This window comes from Pelecanus crispus, chromosome 4 (assembly GCF_030463565.1).
Source record: "Pelecanus crispus isolate bPelCri1 chromosome 4, bPelCri1.pri, whole genome shotgun sequence".
Classification (NCBI taxonomy): Eukaryota; Metazoa; Chordata; class Aves; order Pelecaniformes; family Pelecanidae; genus Pelecanus; species Pelecanus crispus.
This window is the reverse complement of record NC_134646.1, coordinates 50,582,484-50,601,841: the sequence shown is the minus strand read 5'-3', so window position 1 is coordinate 50,601,841 and position 19,358 is coordinate 50,582,484. Positions and strand designations below refer to the sequence as shown.

The 19,358-nt window shown below is 41.2% G+C and overlaps 2 protein-coding genes across 2 annotated transcripts in view; one reads left to right on the top strand and one right to left on the bottom strand.

The window, feature by feature from the left end:
• Nucleotides 1-8,891, top strand: part of CFAP97 (cilia and flagella associated protein 97) — a 36,736-nt gene extending 27,845 nt beyond the window's left edge. The window contains exons 5-6 of the mRNA XM_075709591.1: nucleotides 7,903-8,053; nucleotides 8,764-8,891. Of these exons, the coding sequence (XP_075565706.1) occupies nucleotides 7,903-8,053; nucleotides 8,764-8,891 (279 nt within the window). The remainder of the gene's footprint in view (nucleotides 1-7,902; nucleotides 8,054-8,763) is intronic.
• An 8,064-nt stretch (nucleotides 8,892-16,955) lies between these two features.
• On the bottom strand, nucleotides 16,956-19,077 carry SLC25A4 (solute carrier family 25 member 4). Its single transcript, XM_075709397.1, has 4 exons — nucleotides 18,967-19,077; nucleotides 18,173-18,659; nucleotides 17,477-17,617; nucleotides 16,956-17,113 (listed from the first exon to the last, which is right to left on the bottom strand). The coding sequence occupies exons 1-4, from the start codon at nucleotides 19,075-19,077 to the stop codon at nucleotides 16,956-16,958; spliced, it is 897 nt and encodes a 298-aa protein (XP_075565512.1).
• Between the last annotated feature and the right edge of the window lie 281 nt (nucleotides 19,078-19,358).

Genomic DNA, 19,358 nt, shown 5'->3' with positions numbered 1-19,358 from the left:
ACTCCCTCCGCAGCGGAATGGGGGGAGGAGAGTTGGAAGGGTAGAAGTAAGAAAACTCATGGGTTGAGATAAGAGCAGTTTAATAATTGAAATAAAATAATAATAAATTGTAATGAAAAGGAAAATAACAAAAAGAAATAAAACCCAAGAAAGACAAGTGATGCAAATAAAAACAGTTGCTCACCACCAACTGATGCCAGGCCAGTCCCCAAGTAGCAGCCCCCTTGCCAACCTTGCCTCTAGTTTTATTGCTGAGCATGATGTCATATGGTGTGGAATATCCTGTTGGTCACCTGTCCCAGCTGTGTTTCCTCCCAATTTCTTGTGCACCCCCAGCTGACTCCCTGGCAGGGCGCTGTGAGAAGCAGAAAAGGCCTTGACTCTGTGTAAGCACTGCTCAGCAATAACTAAAACATCCCTGTGTTATCAACGCTGTTTCCTGCACAAATCCAAAACATAGCCCCATACTGGCTGCTATGAAGAAATTTAACTCTATCCCAGCCAAAACCAGCACACCTATTCAGGAAAATCTGTTAGGATTTCGTTCTTCCAGCTTTTGGACATCTAGATTATTAAAACTTCTCAAAGTAGGAAAGTTTCTCCCCAGCTTCGCTAGACTACAGTTGACTAAAAGAACATTATACTTCACACACTGAAAGAATTTGGCATAAATACTTGTTATAGATGTGTGATACTTCTCATTGTTTGGGGAAGAAATATTTTTAGGCTTCAATGGTTTTAGGTTAGTAGGAGGGCTTTCTTCATGTGTGGTGGGCTTGGGGTTTTTTGTTGTTTTTTGTTTATTTGAAACATCAAAAGCAGGACTTGCTCTTCTACATGAACCTTGATAATAAGAGTGTATTCTTAGGCTGTGGGGAGGAAGTGCTGTGTCACAGTCACTTACAATCTAATAGTAATATGCTGTACTACGTAACAATAGATGATTACTGTAATATTAATGTATATGATGTTTTACAATACACTTTTTACTGTGTAAACACTGTTTACTCAAAGCCAAAAACCTTTTCTCTTTTGATATATTGCAATATTTTGTCCAGGAATGTCTTGCCTTTGCAACTTGTGGATCAAAAATTCAGCAAACCTAAACACATTCACACATTGCTGTTTTAGTACATGTTAGAGATTAATGGTGGTTGCTTGTAGTGCGAGAAATAATATCCTTCATTTACTTACTCATTTATGCTTTAGTTGTTGTCATCAGCAACACGAGTGGATATGTTTGACATCAGAATCATTCATTAGAATTTATGTTAGGACATCATGCTATTTTAGACTATAAAAACATTTGGTTTATTCTTTTCCCCAAATTTAGGATGATATATTCTGCTGCTCTTTTTGGAAGAGTGATTCATCAGTACAGCTCTTATGTGTTGTTTAACATTGCTATCATTTTTGAGCAATTCTGTTCACTTTTTTATTCTGTTTGAAGTGTATGTGCACCTAGAGCATCACAGTTGTAACATACTGATTTTTCTAGTACTACCTTTTGGGATTACAAGTATGATATGCTTTTCTCAGAGACTGTAAACGAAAGAGCTGCCCTACTCTGCCCACTGATGAGTTTTTTCTGCTCTATATACCTAAAAGTATGTGCTCTATGAACTTGTTATTTTCTTCTGGTAAGCAGCTTTCTTTGTCTTTGTAGATTGAAGAGCTGGAATTCCATAGAACTTCCTTATCAATCTTTCTTCTGTTACTTGACAGGAATTTTTTTCTTATACAAGGCCTACAAATGTTGGAGAAGGATGCAGGGTTTTGTAAATAATTCAAGAATAGAAATCTACAACAGTAGTCTGTGCAAGGGGTCAAAAAGTTTTGATGCAGAGGTTTGGTGTGTCCCCCACCGTTGGATTACAGCTTTTATAATTTCTTGTCCTGAGGTTAACACCTTGTCTAGGGAAAACTTCCACTTGTTCTGCTAGAACATTCTTGGAGTAATGCCTATATTTGCTGTTATCAGAAAGACAGCTTGACTTCTGGTGGAGGCATTTGGCATCAGAGGTGATGCAGGGAAAGTAATTAAAATATTAGGAAATTAGAGAGGAATCTAAGCGGTTTGGTGCTCTGTAGCTTTGTGAAAAGGTGCAAGGAGGTACAGGGAATGTATGTTGCTCCCACAGACTCTGCTAGAAAAGAGCTATGATGGAATAAAAAGGTGCATTGCTCTGAAGAAAAGTAGTTATAAAGTAGTGATTAGCAATTTATGGAAAAAGCACAATTAGCAAAACAGATTGTTGTTAAAATTAATGTCAGCATTTTCTACTTGCTGATTTTGACTGTGTGCTTTCGTAAGTGGAACCTGCTTTTGATTGCTTATCTGAGCTGGCAAGACCAGAATGCATCTCTTGCCAATAGAGGATGCTGCTGATTCAGAAAACATTCTACCCTGGTGTTTGAAGAAACTCTCAACCCTGTCTCCTCTCCAGTGGAAGGGACATAGGTGTGACTGATGTGTTACTTTTTTTCCCATGTCTGCATATATGTGTCTGTATTGACATATTAATCATTATTTCTGCCAGCATAAATAAGCTATTCAACTTCATAGGCTGGACACTACGCACCATTTAAACTTTTAATGCTTTATTGTATGATGCGAAAATCTATACTGGTATATACAGGTAAGTATTTGGGGACCTTGAAATACAGATTTGCAGCCACCACACCATTCTTCAGTCACTTCATCTAAACTTAGAAGTAATTCATGTCTCTGTGTTGGTTATTGTTGGGGTTTTTTCATCCTTTTTATTAATTCTGACTAGGATTTGGGTGTTAAGATGACCTTAGTGAGCTAAGCTGCTGTGTTCAGCCAAGTTCCTAGGGAACAAGTGACCTTTTGAGTTCACACTGGAAGTTCACTGGAAGATTTCAGCAGGTCTGGGACAGCAATTCTCAGACCTTAGATCAAGGAGGATGAGTGTGTTCTCCTTTTGTGTGGATATTTGGTCTTCCCACTCATCCCTGTGTGTTCTTCCTACCCCATGCTGTTAATGACTCACGGCAGTAACACTCCGTGTTGTTCATTCTCCCACCTCATGCTCCCCCAAAATGTACCCTAAGCCCCAACAGATCCAACTCTGATCCCAGTTCCAGTATAGTCACCCTCCCACACAAATAAAAAAAAACCCTAAATCGCTTACTGTGTTTCTCCGCAAGGGCTGTCTTTCTCTCTTCATCTACTTGGCTCCCCAAGTCGTCTGTGCTGCAGATGTCATTAGTGCTTCTCCCCACCACTTGCTCTAGCCTTTGTGGCCTCTACCAGCACAAAAATTCTTCAGCCAAACTGTTTCCCTTCTCTTGCAGTCTGGGCTGCCTTTGTCTTCCTGGAAGACCTGAACCTCCTTTAGAAATGCAAATACTGTACTGCTATAGATGAATGTATATTCGTCTCTGCTTGATGTAATGGTGCTGATGGGCTGTGGTAATTGGGTGGGGAGAAAAGGGGCAAGGGAGGGATAGTGCCTCTGGCCATCCCCCTAACTGGCTGCCACCACGTACAAAGAATACACCTTATCTTGAGCCACAGCCTTCAATCCTGTGCTGCACTGCACCTGCCCTGCCACCTGTGTCATGCTGCAGCCAGGGAGGTAACTTCTAGGCATGGAAAGAAACAAGAAGGAGAGGGCACTGGTCCATCAGGGTTGTGCCTGGGCACCTTGTACTTTCCTCCCTTGATGTATTCTGCACAGCTTTTTCTCTGCCTTCTCTTTGTCCCATTGCCAAGGACCACCCCTGAACCTGAAAGCATCAGGCCTCGGATGCTGCATACTTACGTGGTTGTAGAAAGAATATTGAGGCTGTTTGGCCTTACTAATCTCAGTCTGGAGGAGAAAACTGTAGGGAATTCAGTTGTGAAAGGCAGTGTAGTCATCTGGGTCTTCCTAGGAGCTCAGAAATATTTGTGTTGGGTTGGTGGCTCCTTAGAAACTCAAGCACACCGGGTTTTATAAGATGTTTTTGCTTACTGGGTTCAAAGGCATTTTATGCAAAGACTAAAGACAAAATGTTGGTAGTTCCTGAGATTGCAAAGTGCAGTGGAAAAAAGAGATGCTTTTATGGCCCTCTTATCAGGGGAAGCTATCAGGATGTGGGATTGGCATGCAGATATGCCTGGCTAAAGTGTACTACAGTACAGTGCAAATATAGGGCAATTCTGTGATCACAGTATTTAGGCTATATGCAATTTGTGGTCAGATTTTTTTTGTGGTCTGCTGATTCCTGACCCAGACTTGAGATTCCCGAATACTGCTGTGGTAATTACAATAAAGACTGACTAATTGGCAGGTTCAAGGAAAGTTTTGGTTATTTTGCACACTGCTCAATTTTGCGGGATTTTTTTTTCTTTGTACTCTCAACCTGCTTTGTTTGTGGTGATGCCAGCCACATGTAAACTTGATAGCTGTTCAGTTAAAAAGACTTTTTGGTAGATTGAAGAACTTTAAGAGTTTTTTGACATTTATTTGTCAGGTTAGAGCTAATGCATGCAACTGGCAATTGAAGAAAATTACAAATATTTGTATTGCTAAGAACAGAAACATGTCCTTGAATGCACTGTTACCTACTTCTCCCTCCCCCACCCAGACTCTGCAAAGGGACAGTGTGGTCACTAACATCAGTGACATTAGAGGAGGCATAATATAAATAAATTGGAACAGCTGTCAAGGCACACTAGTCAGCTGGTTAGGACTCAAAGGAGGTGAAACTGAAGCCTTCATGCATTTAAAAAGCAAAATAAACTGATAAAAAGTAATGTTTTTTTATCTTCTCTCTGAACTCAATTTAGGAGTGCTGCATTTCCAGTATTTTTTTTCTTTCTCTTTCAAGATAGCCACAGAAAAGTGCGTACTGATCTGTGGTTTGTTTGGTTTTTTTTTTCCTTTTTCTGACAGCATTAGAATTAGCTTTAGTGCTCTCCTGATATGCCCAAAGTTGAATTAGCAGCATTTATCTTGGCCCATGGTATAGCATCAATCTTTTCATACAGTGCCAGGTTCCTTTGTTCTCCAATTTTTGGCAATCTGATATTTCCTTCTGTCATTGACAATATGTATTTTAGTGTCTTTATAGATTCTAATCTATGTCCAGATGCCTAGATTTATAAAGGATTATCCTATTCCTTGAAGGTAATCATGCAGCAACACCTGTGATTTTTTTTTTTTTTTTCTTTTTTTGTATTATTTTTCTGCTTTTATTGTAAACTCAGTATTACAATAAAGTAAAAGAAGATGGGGGAAATAGAAGCTTTGGGAAGCTTTTGCCAAGCTGGGAGGTCATCAATGATATGGTATTTTATATATATTGATCTTGAATCAAGAGCTCTGAGGAGCTACAATACAATTTAGAGCCACTAATGACATTCCTGCCATTAGTGTCTGTTACTCATTTTTTATTATTATTCTTCCTTAAATTTGATTGGCAGCATATATTTGGTTCTGAACACCTGGATTATGTTATGTGATCTAATTCTTTGGTCATTCAGATCAATGATGAAATTTCTATTTACTTTAGTGGTGCAAGATTAAGGCTCCAGAGATTTAGCACTTCAAAAGAACAAGGAAAGCGGCAGTGTTCTTCAGTCCATTTCTCAAAGGGAGAACATAATGAAAGAATTAGTAGATTTCTGTGTATAATTGAAAAAGAACATTTGTTGAAGGCACTTGTACCATTGTACAAGGTAGTTCCTTGGTTAAGGACCCAAGATTGTAGGGTTGGTAATAAAAACGTAAGAATCAGATTAGTTCCGTGTTACAGATTTAGTAGGTCAGGACTGTCATTTCAATGCGTTGATGAGTTCATTTCTGCGTACAGCAGGCCATTCTCCAAACTGCAAAATTCACGACTGGAAATAGCGTGTAAGTTAACATGCCCTTGGTACAATTCACAGCAGAGGGCAAGGGAACCACAGGAGCTGTTCTCATTCTCTGGAAGAGCTTTTCTTAGAACACTTCTGCACCACAGAATCGGTATCTGCTTTTTCCGTAGCTCAGGGCTGTATCAAGTCCAGCATTAACCTGTTCGGAAAGTAATGTTTTAGTGTTGAGAGAGGCCTCTTTTTTTGCTTTAGTAGTAGGGACTTGATACTTGTCAAAATACAGGCATAAAAGCAAAAGCAGAGAATTGTATTTAAACTAGAATAAAGTGGACATATGTAAATATTGTATGTTCAGAATCAAGCTTGAAATTACTGCAGCGTTAAGGTATGCAAATTCTATGAGGTTGTTACAGTTGGAGTGTGGACTTGAAACATGCTTGACTCTCATAGGGAAGTCACTTCTACAGTTTACCCGATCCATTTGTGATGGAACTGAATGTATTGAGAGCTTCCATTTTTAATATTGAAGGTAAATAAGTGATCTCTGCAAGTCTAAATGTATGTAGTTGTGTTAGGAGATGCAGATGAACTTGTGAGTAAAATGTTGGATGTAGCATTTAGAGACAAGTCTACCATTTCATGTTCTGCAACTGGCTTTAGTGAAGAGCTATTTCTAGCTGAAGTCCTTCCTTTGACTTTTGCTTACTTAGGTATTTCCACTTGACGATGAACTGACTGGCACTTGATGCAAGCACTTGTGACATATTATGTCCGAGCCAAAATCACTTGTCCTTTCTCCCTTGTGCACTCTGTGCAGGTTTCCAGTGCCCATGCATGACGCACCAAGACTTTGTAGATTCCTATTACAGCTAGACAATGACAACTGACATCCTGTGAATGAATCCTACATCACCTTCTATAAATTTTTTAATTCTTCTTTAAATAAAAAAATAAATAATCAGTACCTGACTGGGAGTGAGGATGAATGATTGTTTCATACAAAGTGCAGTTTAGTGGCTGTAGACAGTTTCTTGACTTCTACCATGTAAGTATGCATCTAGACAATACATCCTTATTAACTGAGGTATTTTTAGTACTTTGGAGACTTGTGTAATCGCAGTTTGCATTGCCTCTCATTGATAGGATGCATGTTATAACCCTGACTAGCAATGGTTTTGTCATTGCCAAATGTTTGTAGGCCATAAAATGAATTGAAATTAGTTAGCGGAGGGAATGTGTAGATCTATGCAAGGCAAGCACTGGAGGCGAAATACATTAAAAATGTGAAGTTGTTTATTGGAAATTGTATGTAGCTGGGTACTTTCAAATTTGTCCTGCCATCAGGTTCTTTTTTTAGATTATGGCAATTTCTTAATCCTGTTTCAAGCAGAAGTAGTTGTGCAAAATGGGAAACTGTATTTTACAAGTACTATGTAAGTAGCTGTTCTAATTTAATGCTTGCTGCATGATTGCCAGGGTTAATTTCAACAAGAGGAAATGATGTCTATAGCAATAATTTCAACTAGACTCTCTTAAAATTACATAATGGATGTTTGTGCTTTCCTTTTGACATTACTTTCACAGAATGGAGGTCAGTAATTCTCCCGGGGGATCCTGTAGGGCAATATAAAATGGTCTGTTTGCAAAGCAAAGATTAAAACAGTCAACTTCTCATCCTTCCAGAAACTTAGAAAAGAGGGGTAACCAAAGGTAGGATTAGAAGAGCACAGCCCATCTTCCCACCACCTTTACTATTGCCAAACAGATGTGTTGTTTCAAGTTATCATAAAGTACAGAGAACTACAGGGTACTAAAGATGTACTCAACATAGAATTGATGAGATGTAAAGGATGCTTACTATTTGTGTCATCTTCTAACACTGAGAAAAGAATCAAATGTGAGCAGAATAGCCTATGCTGGTCACCACTGGAAGAGATTGTGTTGTGTTGTGCAATGCTAAAAATTTGGGGGTTTTCTGCAGTTCAAATAAAAATCAATTTGTGAATGTTTTTGTTTTGTAGCTTCTTGTTCATCCTTTCTCTTTCTTGATGATATTTTTCTTCAATGTTAAGGCTTTCCTGAAAAGATTGGAAGCAGTGAAACCAACAGCTGGTATGAGGCGTTCTGAACAGTTGATGGACTATCAGCGCCAGATGAGTTACCTAAATTCTTCACCATCTGTAAGAAGAGGAAAATCTGCTTTCAGCCAGCTTAGTCCTTCCAGTAAGTACTTTGAAGTTGCAGGTTCTTGTATGTCTTTGCATGTGTTTATCTTTTTATAATTCAGAATTATGAATCACTTCCTGCTAAGAATAGCAAATAAGTTCCTTTCTGTCTTCCTTAGATTGGTCATTTATCACACAGATATCATTAAAGGTTTTTTTTTCTTTTAAATCATACCAGAAGTTTGATGACCATATGAATTGTTTATGTACCATCCTACATTTCTAATAAATTATCTTGTTAATCATCTCTTCCAAGAAGGTAAAAAAAAAAAAAAATCACTGTTGTAAAGAAGTATTTCTCGTTTTTCCAGTACCCTTTATTGAAAGGAGAAGAGAAGGTAAAAAAAACCAACACAAAAACCCCAAAGAAGTTTCAAATTCTCATTCAGAAAATACAAATCTACTGACAGTAGCCTTGTTTCTCTTAGAAATTGTGTGTGTAATACTTGGAAGTAGATCATGTGTCCCCATAGATCCATACATGTCAGGTTAAAGAACCACAGCACTGTAGCATAAGCTTGAATTCTTTGTCCAGACCTTTTACAAACAACTCACAACATTTTGGGTTTGTATTCAACTTACTGCGATTTGGGGTTTTTTTCTGGAAACTGTGGTGATGAGTGTTGCAGTACTAATATAGCATGAAGTTTTCTGTTGTACCAAGCATAAGCATTCTCACTCTTCGTGTGTGTGTTTGTGTGTTAACAGGAGGCACTTCAAGAGCATCTGCTGTACCAAGTACAATGAGCCAGAGGAACGAAAAACCCGTGTCTGATTCAGCCAGTGGAGCATTACAGAGACCTAAACCAACTAATGTTCGTGCTGCTTGGTTATAAGTGCATTCTTTGCCTCGCATTCTGAGATGATCCTCAGACTTCTGTTTTTAGTGCTTTTGTAAATTCTATGTGCAAAAATATTTTCTGCATTGTTCAGTGATTAAAATGCATTGCATATGATATAATTGCTTATAAAGTGGTTTTAAGTGAACACTTCCACTTCAGTCAGTGTTTTCCATGACAGGAAGAACTTATGAAAGAGAAGGAGGTATTTAAATGGACAAGTTAAATAGAAATTGCTAATTATTATTTTATTCTCAAATCGTAAGTGGAATTTGTATCCATAACATGGAAGGACAGAATTGCTGCACTATAGGTGCAAGATGTAAAGAAAATCTTTAAAGTAATAATACTTAAAAATATTGCATTAAACTCATAAGCATATGCTTAATTCCTAGATCGTCCTTGCTTTTCATCCTGGCTTTAGGTAAGCCTTCTGAACTTTGTGGGTCATGTTCTTATGACTGAAAGAATCTTCTTTTTACAGCAGCATGAAGGGGTGAAAAGCAGATTGTGTATTCTTGCAAGGTTAGTTAGAATACTGAGGCTGCAGAAGATGTTCTGCCACTCTTGCACTCCAGGTGTTGAACATCTGTTTTGTACTCAAGACTGTGTCTCTTCCAGATTTAAAAGAATTTTGGAAGTTGTATTGGGACCTTGGTATAGGAAAGAAGTGTCTGATGCTATTTGAGCAAGTGAACAACAGTTTTGGATTCACTCTGAACAAGAGTAAGTTTTAGTTACTTCTCAAGCTAGAGAATACTAAGCAAGGGAAATATTTCATGGCCCTGCTTTTGCAGATTCTTGCCCTTCTTGGTGAGGAGTTATAAACTTGAGCTGCAGGAAACTTGAACACCTAATTTTGAGAGCAACTACTAACCAGGATTTGTTTTTTAAAAAAAAAAAAAAAATCTTGTTATGGCTCTTAACCTGTTTTTTTAATGTCATGTTCATACCGACTATTTGTAGTAATGTCAGATAAGCTTCAGTAGCAACACCCATTTACAAGGGGAGCAAAATTTAATGGAATTGGTAATCGCAAATAGTAGGTGGTATGCTTTATTTCTATACATAAAGGCTAACTTTGAGTGAGCTTATTTTGTAGGACTGTAGTCTTATAAAGAGCATAAATTGTTATGCCACTATCCATGGATATTGCAGGAACCCTGCTTGCTTCCCCGGCTTCTTCCCAGGAGAGTACAGGAAATCTCTCTGTGTTATGCATAAAGAAAAAAAGCTGTATTCAGTAATGTGGGGTCTTAGCCCTATGAAAAGGAAAGTTTATTCTTTGCTCGTGCTTGCATGAGGGCTTAGGCTTTCAGGTATTCTGCATTGTAACAAACTTTTTACTTGGTCCTGTGTGATAGTTTGGCAGAGCTTCTGCACCTGGTGACGTGCGGATCAAATTCAGCTGTTCGACAATATTTGAACTTTTAACTTTAAGCAGCATTGTGGCAAACAGATTTTTCTTGCAATTATTATTCATTGATAGGGACTGTAAGGAATTTTTTGCATAGTGCTGCTATTTGTACTACTTATTTGTACTATTGTGCTAATTAAAATTATTCACTATTTAAAGATTTTTGTCCTTGAATGTGAATATCAGGGTCACAGTTTAAATACTTTTGAATGTTCGTGTGATAATTTTTTTCTGTGAAGGAATTCACAAAATGGATTTCTTTTAATCACTTCATCTTATTTTATTTAACTTTGGTATGAAAGACTGTCAATTTTGTATGTCATTTTTGTAAATCATAAGAAATAAAATATTTAACATGAATTGTTTGTCATTGCAGTGGCTTCTTTCAGAATTTTATAGTTGGTATTAAAGTGCAAAGGAGGTCATGGGAGAAGTGTTTTGTACTACATGTAGTGGAGGAAAATACAAAGAATCAGTTTATTCATTGATACATTTTACCGGTTAGTGACTTTGGTGTGTTTTTTTTTTTTTAAAATAAGCCATATTGACAGGTCTTCGTTAAGTTAGATAATCTCATCAAGATTTTGATAGCAAAAAATCCTGTTTCTTAATAGACCTGTTTTCTGTCTTTTTTGTAAGCTGCCACTTTCTGTTCTCTTCCACTTCCTTCTTCCCCCCCGACCCCCGAAGATCATTTTGAAAGAGAAGTGCAACCTGCTTTGCTTCCTCCTTGAAGTTAACTGCCATGCTGGTTTGACACATGGTTTCAGGTAGGAGCCAGTCTCCCCGCTGAAGTGACAGGTTTGCCAGTGTGGGTGACGACACTGGTGTATTGATCTCACTACTATGAGAAATGAACTGTGACGCTGCTGTCATGTTTTTGCTCTGGAAGTGTCCCTGCCTCACTGTGGGCTCCCTTTCCAGGATAGGGTCCTGCTGTGTAGTCTGTCTAGAATACTGAAGGTCTTAAAGAAGGCCCTAGTTCAGCTCATTGACTATATGAGAAGAATAGGGAGTGATGATGCATCCCTGTCTGGGTAAGTGATGTGAAGGGCATTTTCCCAAGCAGACCACTGAATCCTTTAGAACTCAGTTTTAATCCCAGTGAACCTAAGCGACTCAAGCTAATTTGGAAGAATCACACAAGGCCATTCCTCGTATGGAATGTATAGGCTTTCCTGTGTGCCAGAGCCTGTCTTCTGTCGATGGCTTGCAGTCTTTACTGAAGATCCTGAGGCATCTCTGCTGTCATTCTGCCACTCAGATGAGGGTTTGTCTCATTGTCCCAAATCAAACGGCTGGCTGGATTTATATGTCTTCTATGATGTATGTCAACTTTACATTGGACTGTATTTTCCTGCTTGTCATCTAATGAGTTTCAGGATAAACCTGTGTAAAAAGCCTGAGACACTTCCTTCTAATAGGTCACCAATAACATTTTTGTCCCAGTGCTTTTCCTGGTTCTCTGTGGTCAATAGACAAAAATAACTTCCTGCCCTCACAACCTGGGCAGCTCATTGAGTCACCTGGCAGATGAGAGGTTGTGGTTTTCCCTGGAGCACAGCCTGCACATCAGTGTGGTGGAGATGAGGGCAGTGACTTACATCAAGCCGCCAGCTGCGCAGTCATGACTGTCACATGCAGGTGATGATGAATACACAGGGATGTATCAACAAGCCAAATGGTGAGGGAGAAGAACATGCTACTGAGAGATTTTTCTGATTTAAAGTGAGAGAAACTTCACAAGGGGAACACAGGTGGCTGAGATTTGCCTTCTGAGGCATGATGCTTCTTTCCCTGACATCACAGGTTGGTTAGTGGGACTCTCCATCTCCAGCTGAGATTATCCAATAACTCTAACTGTGGCATCCCTGCCGATGGAGTGTTCTTGTGGTTTCTGAACAACTTAGCAAGGTTGTTTCCTTCTGCTATGCTTCTTACCATGTCTCAAACTCTTCCCTATGGTTTTTAAAAACTGATGTCTGCTGCTTCTGTGACAAGTGTAGGGCAGAGAGTGGAGGTTATCACCTTCAGAAAAGTAGGGAAGGTTCAGTCTGCTGTTGGAGATTCTCCCCCTCCTGCTCTCTGCAGTAGGCTACTGCCTACTTAGAGACAGGTTTATCTTTCATACCCACCTGGAGTTCCTAACTTCATTGTTGGTTGACAGCTGGCTGAACATGAGCCAGCAGTATGCCCGGGTGGCCCAGAAGGCCAACAGCATCCTGGCTTGTATCAGGAATAGTGTGGCCAGCAGGAGCAGGGAAGTGATTGTTCCCCTGTACTTGGCACTGGTGAGGCCGCACCTGGAATACTGTGTCCAGTTTTGGGCCCCTCAATACAAGAAGGACATTGAGGTGCTGGAGCGTGTCCAGAGAAGGGCAAGGAAGCTGGTGAAGGGTCTGGAGAACAAGTCTTATGAGGAGCGGCTGAGGGAACTGGGGTCGTATAGCCTGGAGAAGAGGAGGCTGAGGGGAGACCTTATAGCTCTTTACAACTACCTGAAAGGAGGTTGTAGTGAGGTGGGGGTTGGTCTCTTCTCCCAAGTAGTTAGGGGGAGGATAAGAGGCAATGGGCTCAAGCTGCGCCAGGGGAGGTTTAGGTTCGATGTTAGGAAAAATTTCTTCACGGAAAGGGTAGTCAAGCTTTGGAACAGGCTGCCCAGAGAGGTGGTGGAGTCACCATCCCTGGAAGTGTTCAAAAAACGGGTAGATGTGGCACTTTGGGACATGGTTTAGTCTAGTCTAGCCTTGATTGGTTTAGTGTGGACTTGGTAGTGTAGGTTAATGGTTGGACTGGATGATCTTAAGGTCTTTTCCAACCTAAATGATTCTATGATTCTATCGCATCCAAAAGATCAGTGTACCTCAGTTCCCCCCCAGGAAGTGTCCTTCCAGAGCTGGGCAATACAGTATATGCTGCGTGGTAGGTGGGCTTTGTCTTTCTATATTAGTAGGATATATTGCCAAGCTATTCAGGGCAGGTTTCCCAGTGTTCAAGAGTGAGGTATAAGGGAATAATGCTTTTGGTGCAGGCTTTTGCCTGCCTAGTTTGTCTGTAACTAACTATCGCACAGGTACAAAAGGATTGGGGCAGTGGTTAGCAGTTGTCTGTGACAACCAAGGTTCATTTGACTGGAGTTCAAATAGCAATTGGAGATTCTCTGCAAAGTCTTCTATTTTGCAGCTTTGCAGAGCCGATGGCTGGATTTTAGGTTCCATTTTCAGCAAGTGTTATGCTGAGTGCCACGGACTCAGTGCAGAGCTGCTTTCAGGTGGATGGTTATTTACTTGACAGTTTCAAACTCTTATCCCAAGTATCTCTATGGAGAGTACTGCCTGGAATCTGCCACAGGGTGCGCAGGTGCAGAAGCATTCAAGCAGAAATAAGGAGCCATTTACCTGTAAGCGTTTTCCATATGTATTATTTCATGTATTGTCTCTTCCCCCAGTGGAATTTTCCTGCATTTGATACTCCTCACTCTCCTTTTTAATAGCCTTTTCTCCTCCTTTGGTTTTTTCCTTTTTCTTTTTCTTTCCTCCTGGAATATAGTAACTTCTTTAATTTATGCTCGTCTGAAGTTTCTTTTGCTTCCTCTTAATTCTCTTAATGCTCATTCACACATACACTTTCCCCCAAGGTTTGATAACTCTGCGTATTACAATCTGTCATTGTCTCTGGTATCTTTGTAGCCAACTTAGATCTTCTCTAAAACATCCAAATGCCTTATGCAACCTTGTTAGTGAGGTAAATGTGAAATGAACAATTGCAGTGTGCTCACAGGCTTCTCATAAGGAACCATTAGGAATGTGGAGGAAGGAGAAAAGGAAGGGCAGAAGCGGGCAGGTAAAGCTTTTAACGGAGACTACTGCAACAAGCACTTTGAAAAAGAGTAGAAAGATTTTCTTTACAAACTTATGGTTCAACAGGTTGCAACCTTCATTATTTACTATTGGGAAGAAAATACAGCAGGTATCTAGAAAAGCAAGTGTCCAAGATAGTGCCCATGAAAGAAGAGAGATGAAACAATCAGGCTAGGTTGAAAAGGATAGTATCTTCATGAGACAAAAAATAATTAAATTTTGGTCCTTTAAAAATAGACTGTCATTTTTGGACCAATTTCTTCCCAAATGCTTCATTTCTTCAGGTGGATAGATGTTGCTTCCAATACTGTTTTAGTGGCTTGTACCTGCCTTCAGGGAGAACAGAGCTACTGCTCTGAATCTGTAGCAGACACACAGAGCCCATCATACTAAGTGAGAGAGAGCCAGGACTACCTGCATCTGACAATAAATTAATTTCAAATATAGGAAAGGGATAACTGGAAGCCAAAGCACAGAACTTGGAACTGATCAAAATGTGAATCTCTTAGCTCTCCATTTACTGCTACTCACAAAACTGATTAATCCAGAGTCCTCATCTGCATACTGAATTATGAAAATCATAGGTGTGCTCCCAGTCCATGAGAGTAACTGGATAGTTCTGATGATAGTCACATGCAACATTAACCAATATAGCATCCACAAATACATTCTTTTTGGGAGACTTGTTCCATTTATACTCCAGAGTAATCTATTTTCACAGAGCAAGGGATAATAGTCTTTGCATCAGCTTGCTTTTGTGTACTGATTTGCTCTAGCTTTCACACAAGCAATGCTGTGAGGCCAAGGAAAGGCAGCTTATGGCAGCAACTGTACCTGCAGGAATGTCCCATCTCAGGCAGCAGTAACCCCTTCACTAGAGCAATACTGTTCACTCATCAATTCTACTAGCCCAGGCATCATCTACTCTGCAGTTTATATTCAATGTGGAAATTGCCACCTGTGTAAGTAACTAGTCAGCCTTTTACCTTCAAGTACAGCTAGTGCAACTCCAGCATTTACACTTCCACAGTTTCAGGGGTTTTTTTCACTCTAGGGCACTAGAAATGACAGGCATTCCAGAATTTTTATCAAAAACCCACAAGGGCACCTTACTTTTACATACAAAGAAGCAAAAGCAGCTGAAATAAAAGCTTACTTGAGTATTACTTGCTTAGTCTTACCACTTTTCCTAGGTGGATACGTAACAAACGTTTGTTTCTATGTAGTCTAACTGAACCACTGAAATGGACACAACTCACTTTCCTTCCTTTACCTAATTAGCAAGCCTATTCCTCAGCAAGTTCACAGCCATGCAGCATCTAAAGTTTAAAAACTCTGTATTGAGCATGTTCTGACCCCACTAGTAAGTAATAGCTCAAGTTGTTAATAATGGTGTAGTTGGAAATATACTATGAAAATAACTTAACTCAGAAGTACTCCATTCTAGAATACTTTTTCAAGTAAAATAAGCAGCCATGACTCCACTATCAAATGAATCATAGAATCACAGAATGCTTTGGGTTGGAAGGGACCTTTAGAGATCACACAGCCCACCCCCCCTGTAGTGAGCAGGGACAGCTTTAACCAGATCAGGTTGCTCAGAGCCCCGTCCAACCTGACCTTGAATGTTTCTAGGGATGGGGCTTCCACTACCTCTCTGGACAACCTGTTCCAGTGCTTCACCACCCTCATTGTAAAAAATTTCTTCCTTATATCCAGTCCAAATCTATCCTCCTTTAGTTTAAAACCATCACTCCTTGTCCTGTCACAACAGGCCTTGCTAAAAAGATTGATAAATGAAGACATACTTACTTCAAAGTTAAGGGTAATATAAATGAATTATCAAAGCAACTGAGACTATATGGTAGTTTATCTGTAAGACAACAGGCTGCAGTACCCTCAAGCTGAATCCACTTGGGTTTGCTGTTGTAGAATTATCAATAACCATTCCACCTACCTAAAGCTCTGTTGGAAAAACTTTCAAAAGGCTTAGGCAGTACCAGACAATCACTAATAGTGTGCTGATGAGCACATCACCTTAAAGGACATGTACTTGTAATGCATTCAGTGTACTGAAAACAACAGGAAGAAGTTCATTAATATATTAATTTATTTCATTATTTCAGTTTTAGTTCAATTGAACATCAGAGCAGACAACTTTTTGCTTTGTGAAGATACAGGGAATTTTTAAAACACTATTTCCATATTCTGCAAAATACATTTGAAAAATCAGATTACAGTTTCAACCATATAATTATATAATTTGTCAGTGAAGAGACTGCAGTTAGGAACTCAGTCTGGTGCTTTAGTATAGTTTATATTTTCAGACAGGCTTTTCACTTAATATCATATTAAAAAAAATACAGCTTTAGAAGAAAACATGATTTTAATTCATGTTATAAATGTCATCATGTTGGGTAGCTAGAGACATCACTTAGTACAATAGGTATTTCCAAAGATTTCATTCTATTAAGAGTTCACAATATTAGATTTTAAACTAGCTACAGACCACCTAAGTCCTGTCTCTAGACAAAATGTATTACCTGAAATTTGCAGTATAATATATACACAGGTTCCAATACAAATGTTGGAGGAATTTTCATATAAAATGTAACTGTGATGCAGTGGACAATTTTTAAATTAATGCATCCTCATCTCAACCAGATATGTTACTCATAAATTTTATTCTGTTTCCCTAGGAAATATTTTGTTGTCCATTACATCACAATAGCATATTTTTTAAAAAAGTTGATTGAGAACAATTGAACTACATTATGTTAAGTTTTAGACGTATTTCTTGATTTCATCATAAAGTACTAATACAAAAGCTCCGCCCATGCCTCTCAACACATTCGACCAGGCACCTTTGAAGAACGCTTTGGATCCTTCATCTTTAGCTATCTTCTTCCAGCAATCAATTGTGCCCTTGTACATAATATCAGCTGTGGAAACAGACATAAAAGTCAGAAGGCTTGAAATAATACAGCAAGTCTGTTTCAACTTTCATATATTTGAAACAAGATGGAATAATCAAACTATAGCCAAGAATTTAGAATTAAGTAATCAATTCATGAAAAGTAATTTTAATTCTCCACATGGGAATCAAAACACATCAACTCTCACCCTGAAGTGAGCATGACAAATAGCCAGTAGCATGTTCCCCACAGCTTTTTTTTTTTTAAAGGATTCTAATCAGGTGGTCATTAGTTTTCCATAAGACAAAAAAAATACCCAGTATCTCCCATCATATCTCAATGAAGAGATACTTTCTGCTGCCAGAAGACCATAGGAGCACTTATTCTTACCTCCCTTTCGGCCAGACTGCATCATCATCCTACGTCGCACAGTATCAAAAGGGTAAGAAACCAGCCCTGCTACTGCAGTGACAGTCTGGGCAATCATCCAGCTCACTACAATATGCACATTCTTTGGATCAGGCAACATACCTGCCATCAAGAACAAATGAGGAGAGTCAGTACAGAGACAGAGTTGTGGGAAAGACAGCTGTGGAAGGAACAACCACCCACCAACCCCCAGAGTCACTCAATCAAGTCAAATCCATCACACCCACAACTTTACTCTTCATCCATATCTGACTATTAACACATTCAAGTGAAGCAAGTTTATAGGACTGTTGGATTTTGGGGTCTAAGCTCTCTTCATGCTCCCTGACCAGAAGGTCCCTCCTGCAGAACCCTCCCAGGCTTGTGTTATGAGCTGCAATGAGTAACAAGCTACCATACAAGCCCATCTGTACCAGCCTTAAGACAGAGAAAGAAACTCAAAGTGTCTGAAAACACACTGCAAACCCAAGGCTTCTGCTCAGAGCATAAAGCTGAGGGAGGCAGGAATGCATTTCAGCAACACATGTGCATATTCTAGCACCACCACCCTGAACTGGTGCTGAGCCAAGCCGGGCCTGTCCTTGTACTGCCAAGTGCCCTAGAGCGCCTTTACTGGATGGATCTTCCCTTGCAGTCACTTTTCCATGCACTTCTTACCCTTGGCCGTGTCGTAAACCCCAAAATAGGCTGCTCTGTAGATAATAATGCCCTGGACAGACACACTGAATCCTTGGTACAGGCCCCTCAAGCCATCAGACTTGAAGATCTTGATGATGCAGTCGCCCAGCCCAGTGAACTCCCTCTCACTGATTCCTTTGCCCACATCAGCCGCCAGCCTGGTCCTGGCAAAATCCAGCGGGTAGACGAAGCAGAGGGAGGTGGCTCCCGCAGCACCCCCGGACGCCAGATTCCCTGCGAAGTACCGCCAGAACTGCTTGCGCCTGTCCACTCCCCCCAGGAAGATCTGCTTGTACTTGTCCTTGAAGGCAAAGTTGAGGGCCTGGGTGGGGAAGTACCGGATGACATTGGCCAGGTTGCCTCTCCAGAAGGAGATGATGCCTTGCTCCTTGGGGATGCGGACTATGCAATCGATGATACCCTTGTACTGCTTCTCTGCCGTGATCTGTTTGCTGGCATGCTGGACCTGTACGGAGGAGAAGGATGAGAGGTGGGAGGGCAGAGGGACGCCGCAGGGGTGACCCCGCACGGCGGCCCGCTGAAGGGCAGGGACGGGGCCTGCCCCGGCTCCCGCTCCCCCGAGGCGGTGCTGCAGGGCCCGGGCAGCTCCCGCGTAACCGGAGCCGGCCGAGCTCCTGCCCATATTTAGTCACGGCGACCGGCGCCCGTCGCGCCGGCACCCACCTGTGGCGCGGCGCAGCCCCGCCGGGCTCCCGCCGCCGCCGCCCCCCCGCCCGGCCGCCGCCGCCCCCCGGCCCCCGCCGCCTCCTCACCTGCAGCAGCAACTTCACTCTCTCGATAGGGGCGACAGCCGTCTTGGAGATGGCGGCGGCGACCCCACCGGCCAAAAAGTCCTTGAGGAAGCTGAGCGCTTGGTCACCCATGCTGGGAGCCGGTCCGACACCCCCTGCCCGGAGAGAGCCAACGAGCCGCGCACCTCCCCACCCGGCCGCCCCCGCGCACCGCCGGCCAAATGGCCCCCCTGCCCCGCGCCGCCCCTCTTATACCCCGCGGCCTCTCGCGATAGGAGGAGGTGTCCCCCCCGGGGCACGGACATTGGCTGGGACCCCCCCGAGCCCGCCCCCGCCGGGGGGCGCGGGGCAGCGCCGCCATGTTCTCTGGTGGAGGGAGCGCTAGGGCCACTGGGCTCCGGACGTTTAAAGGG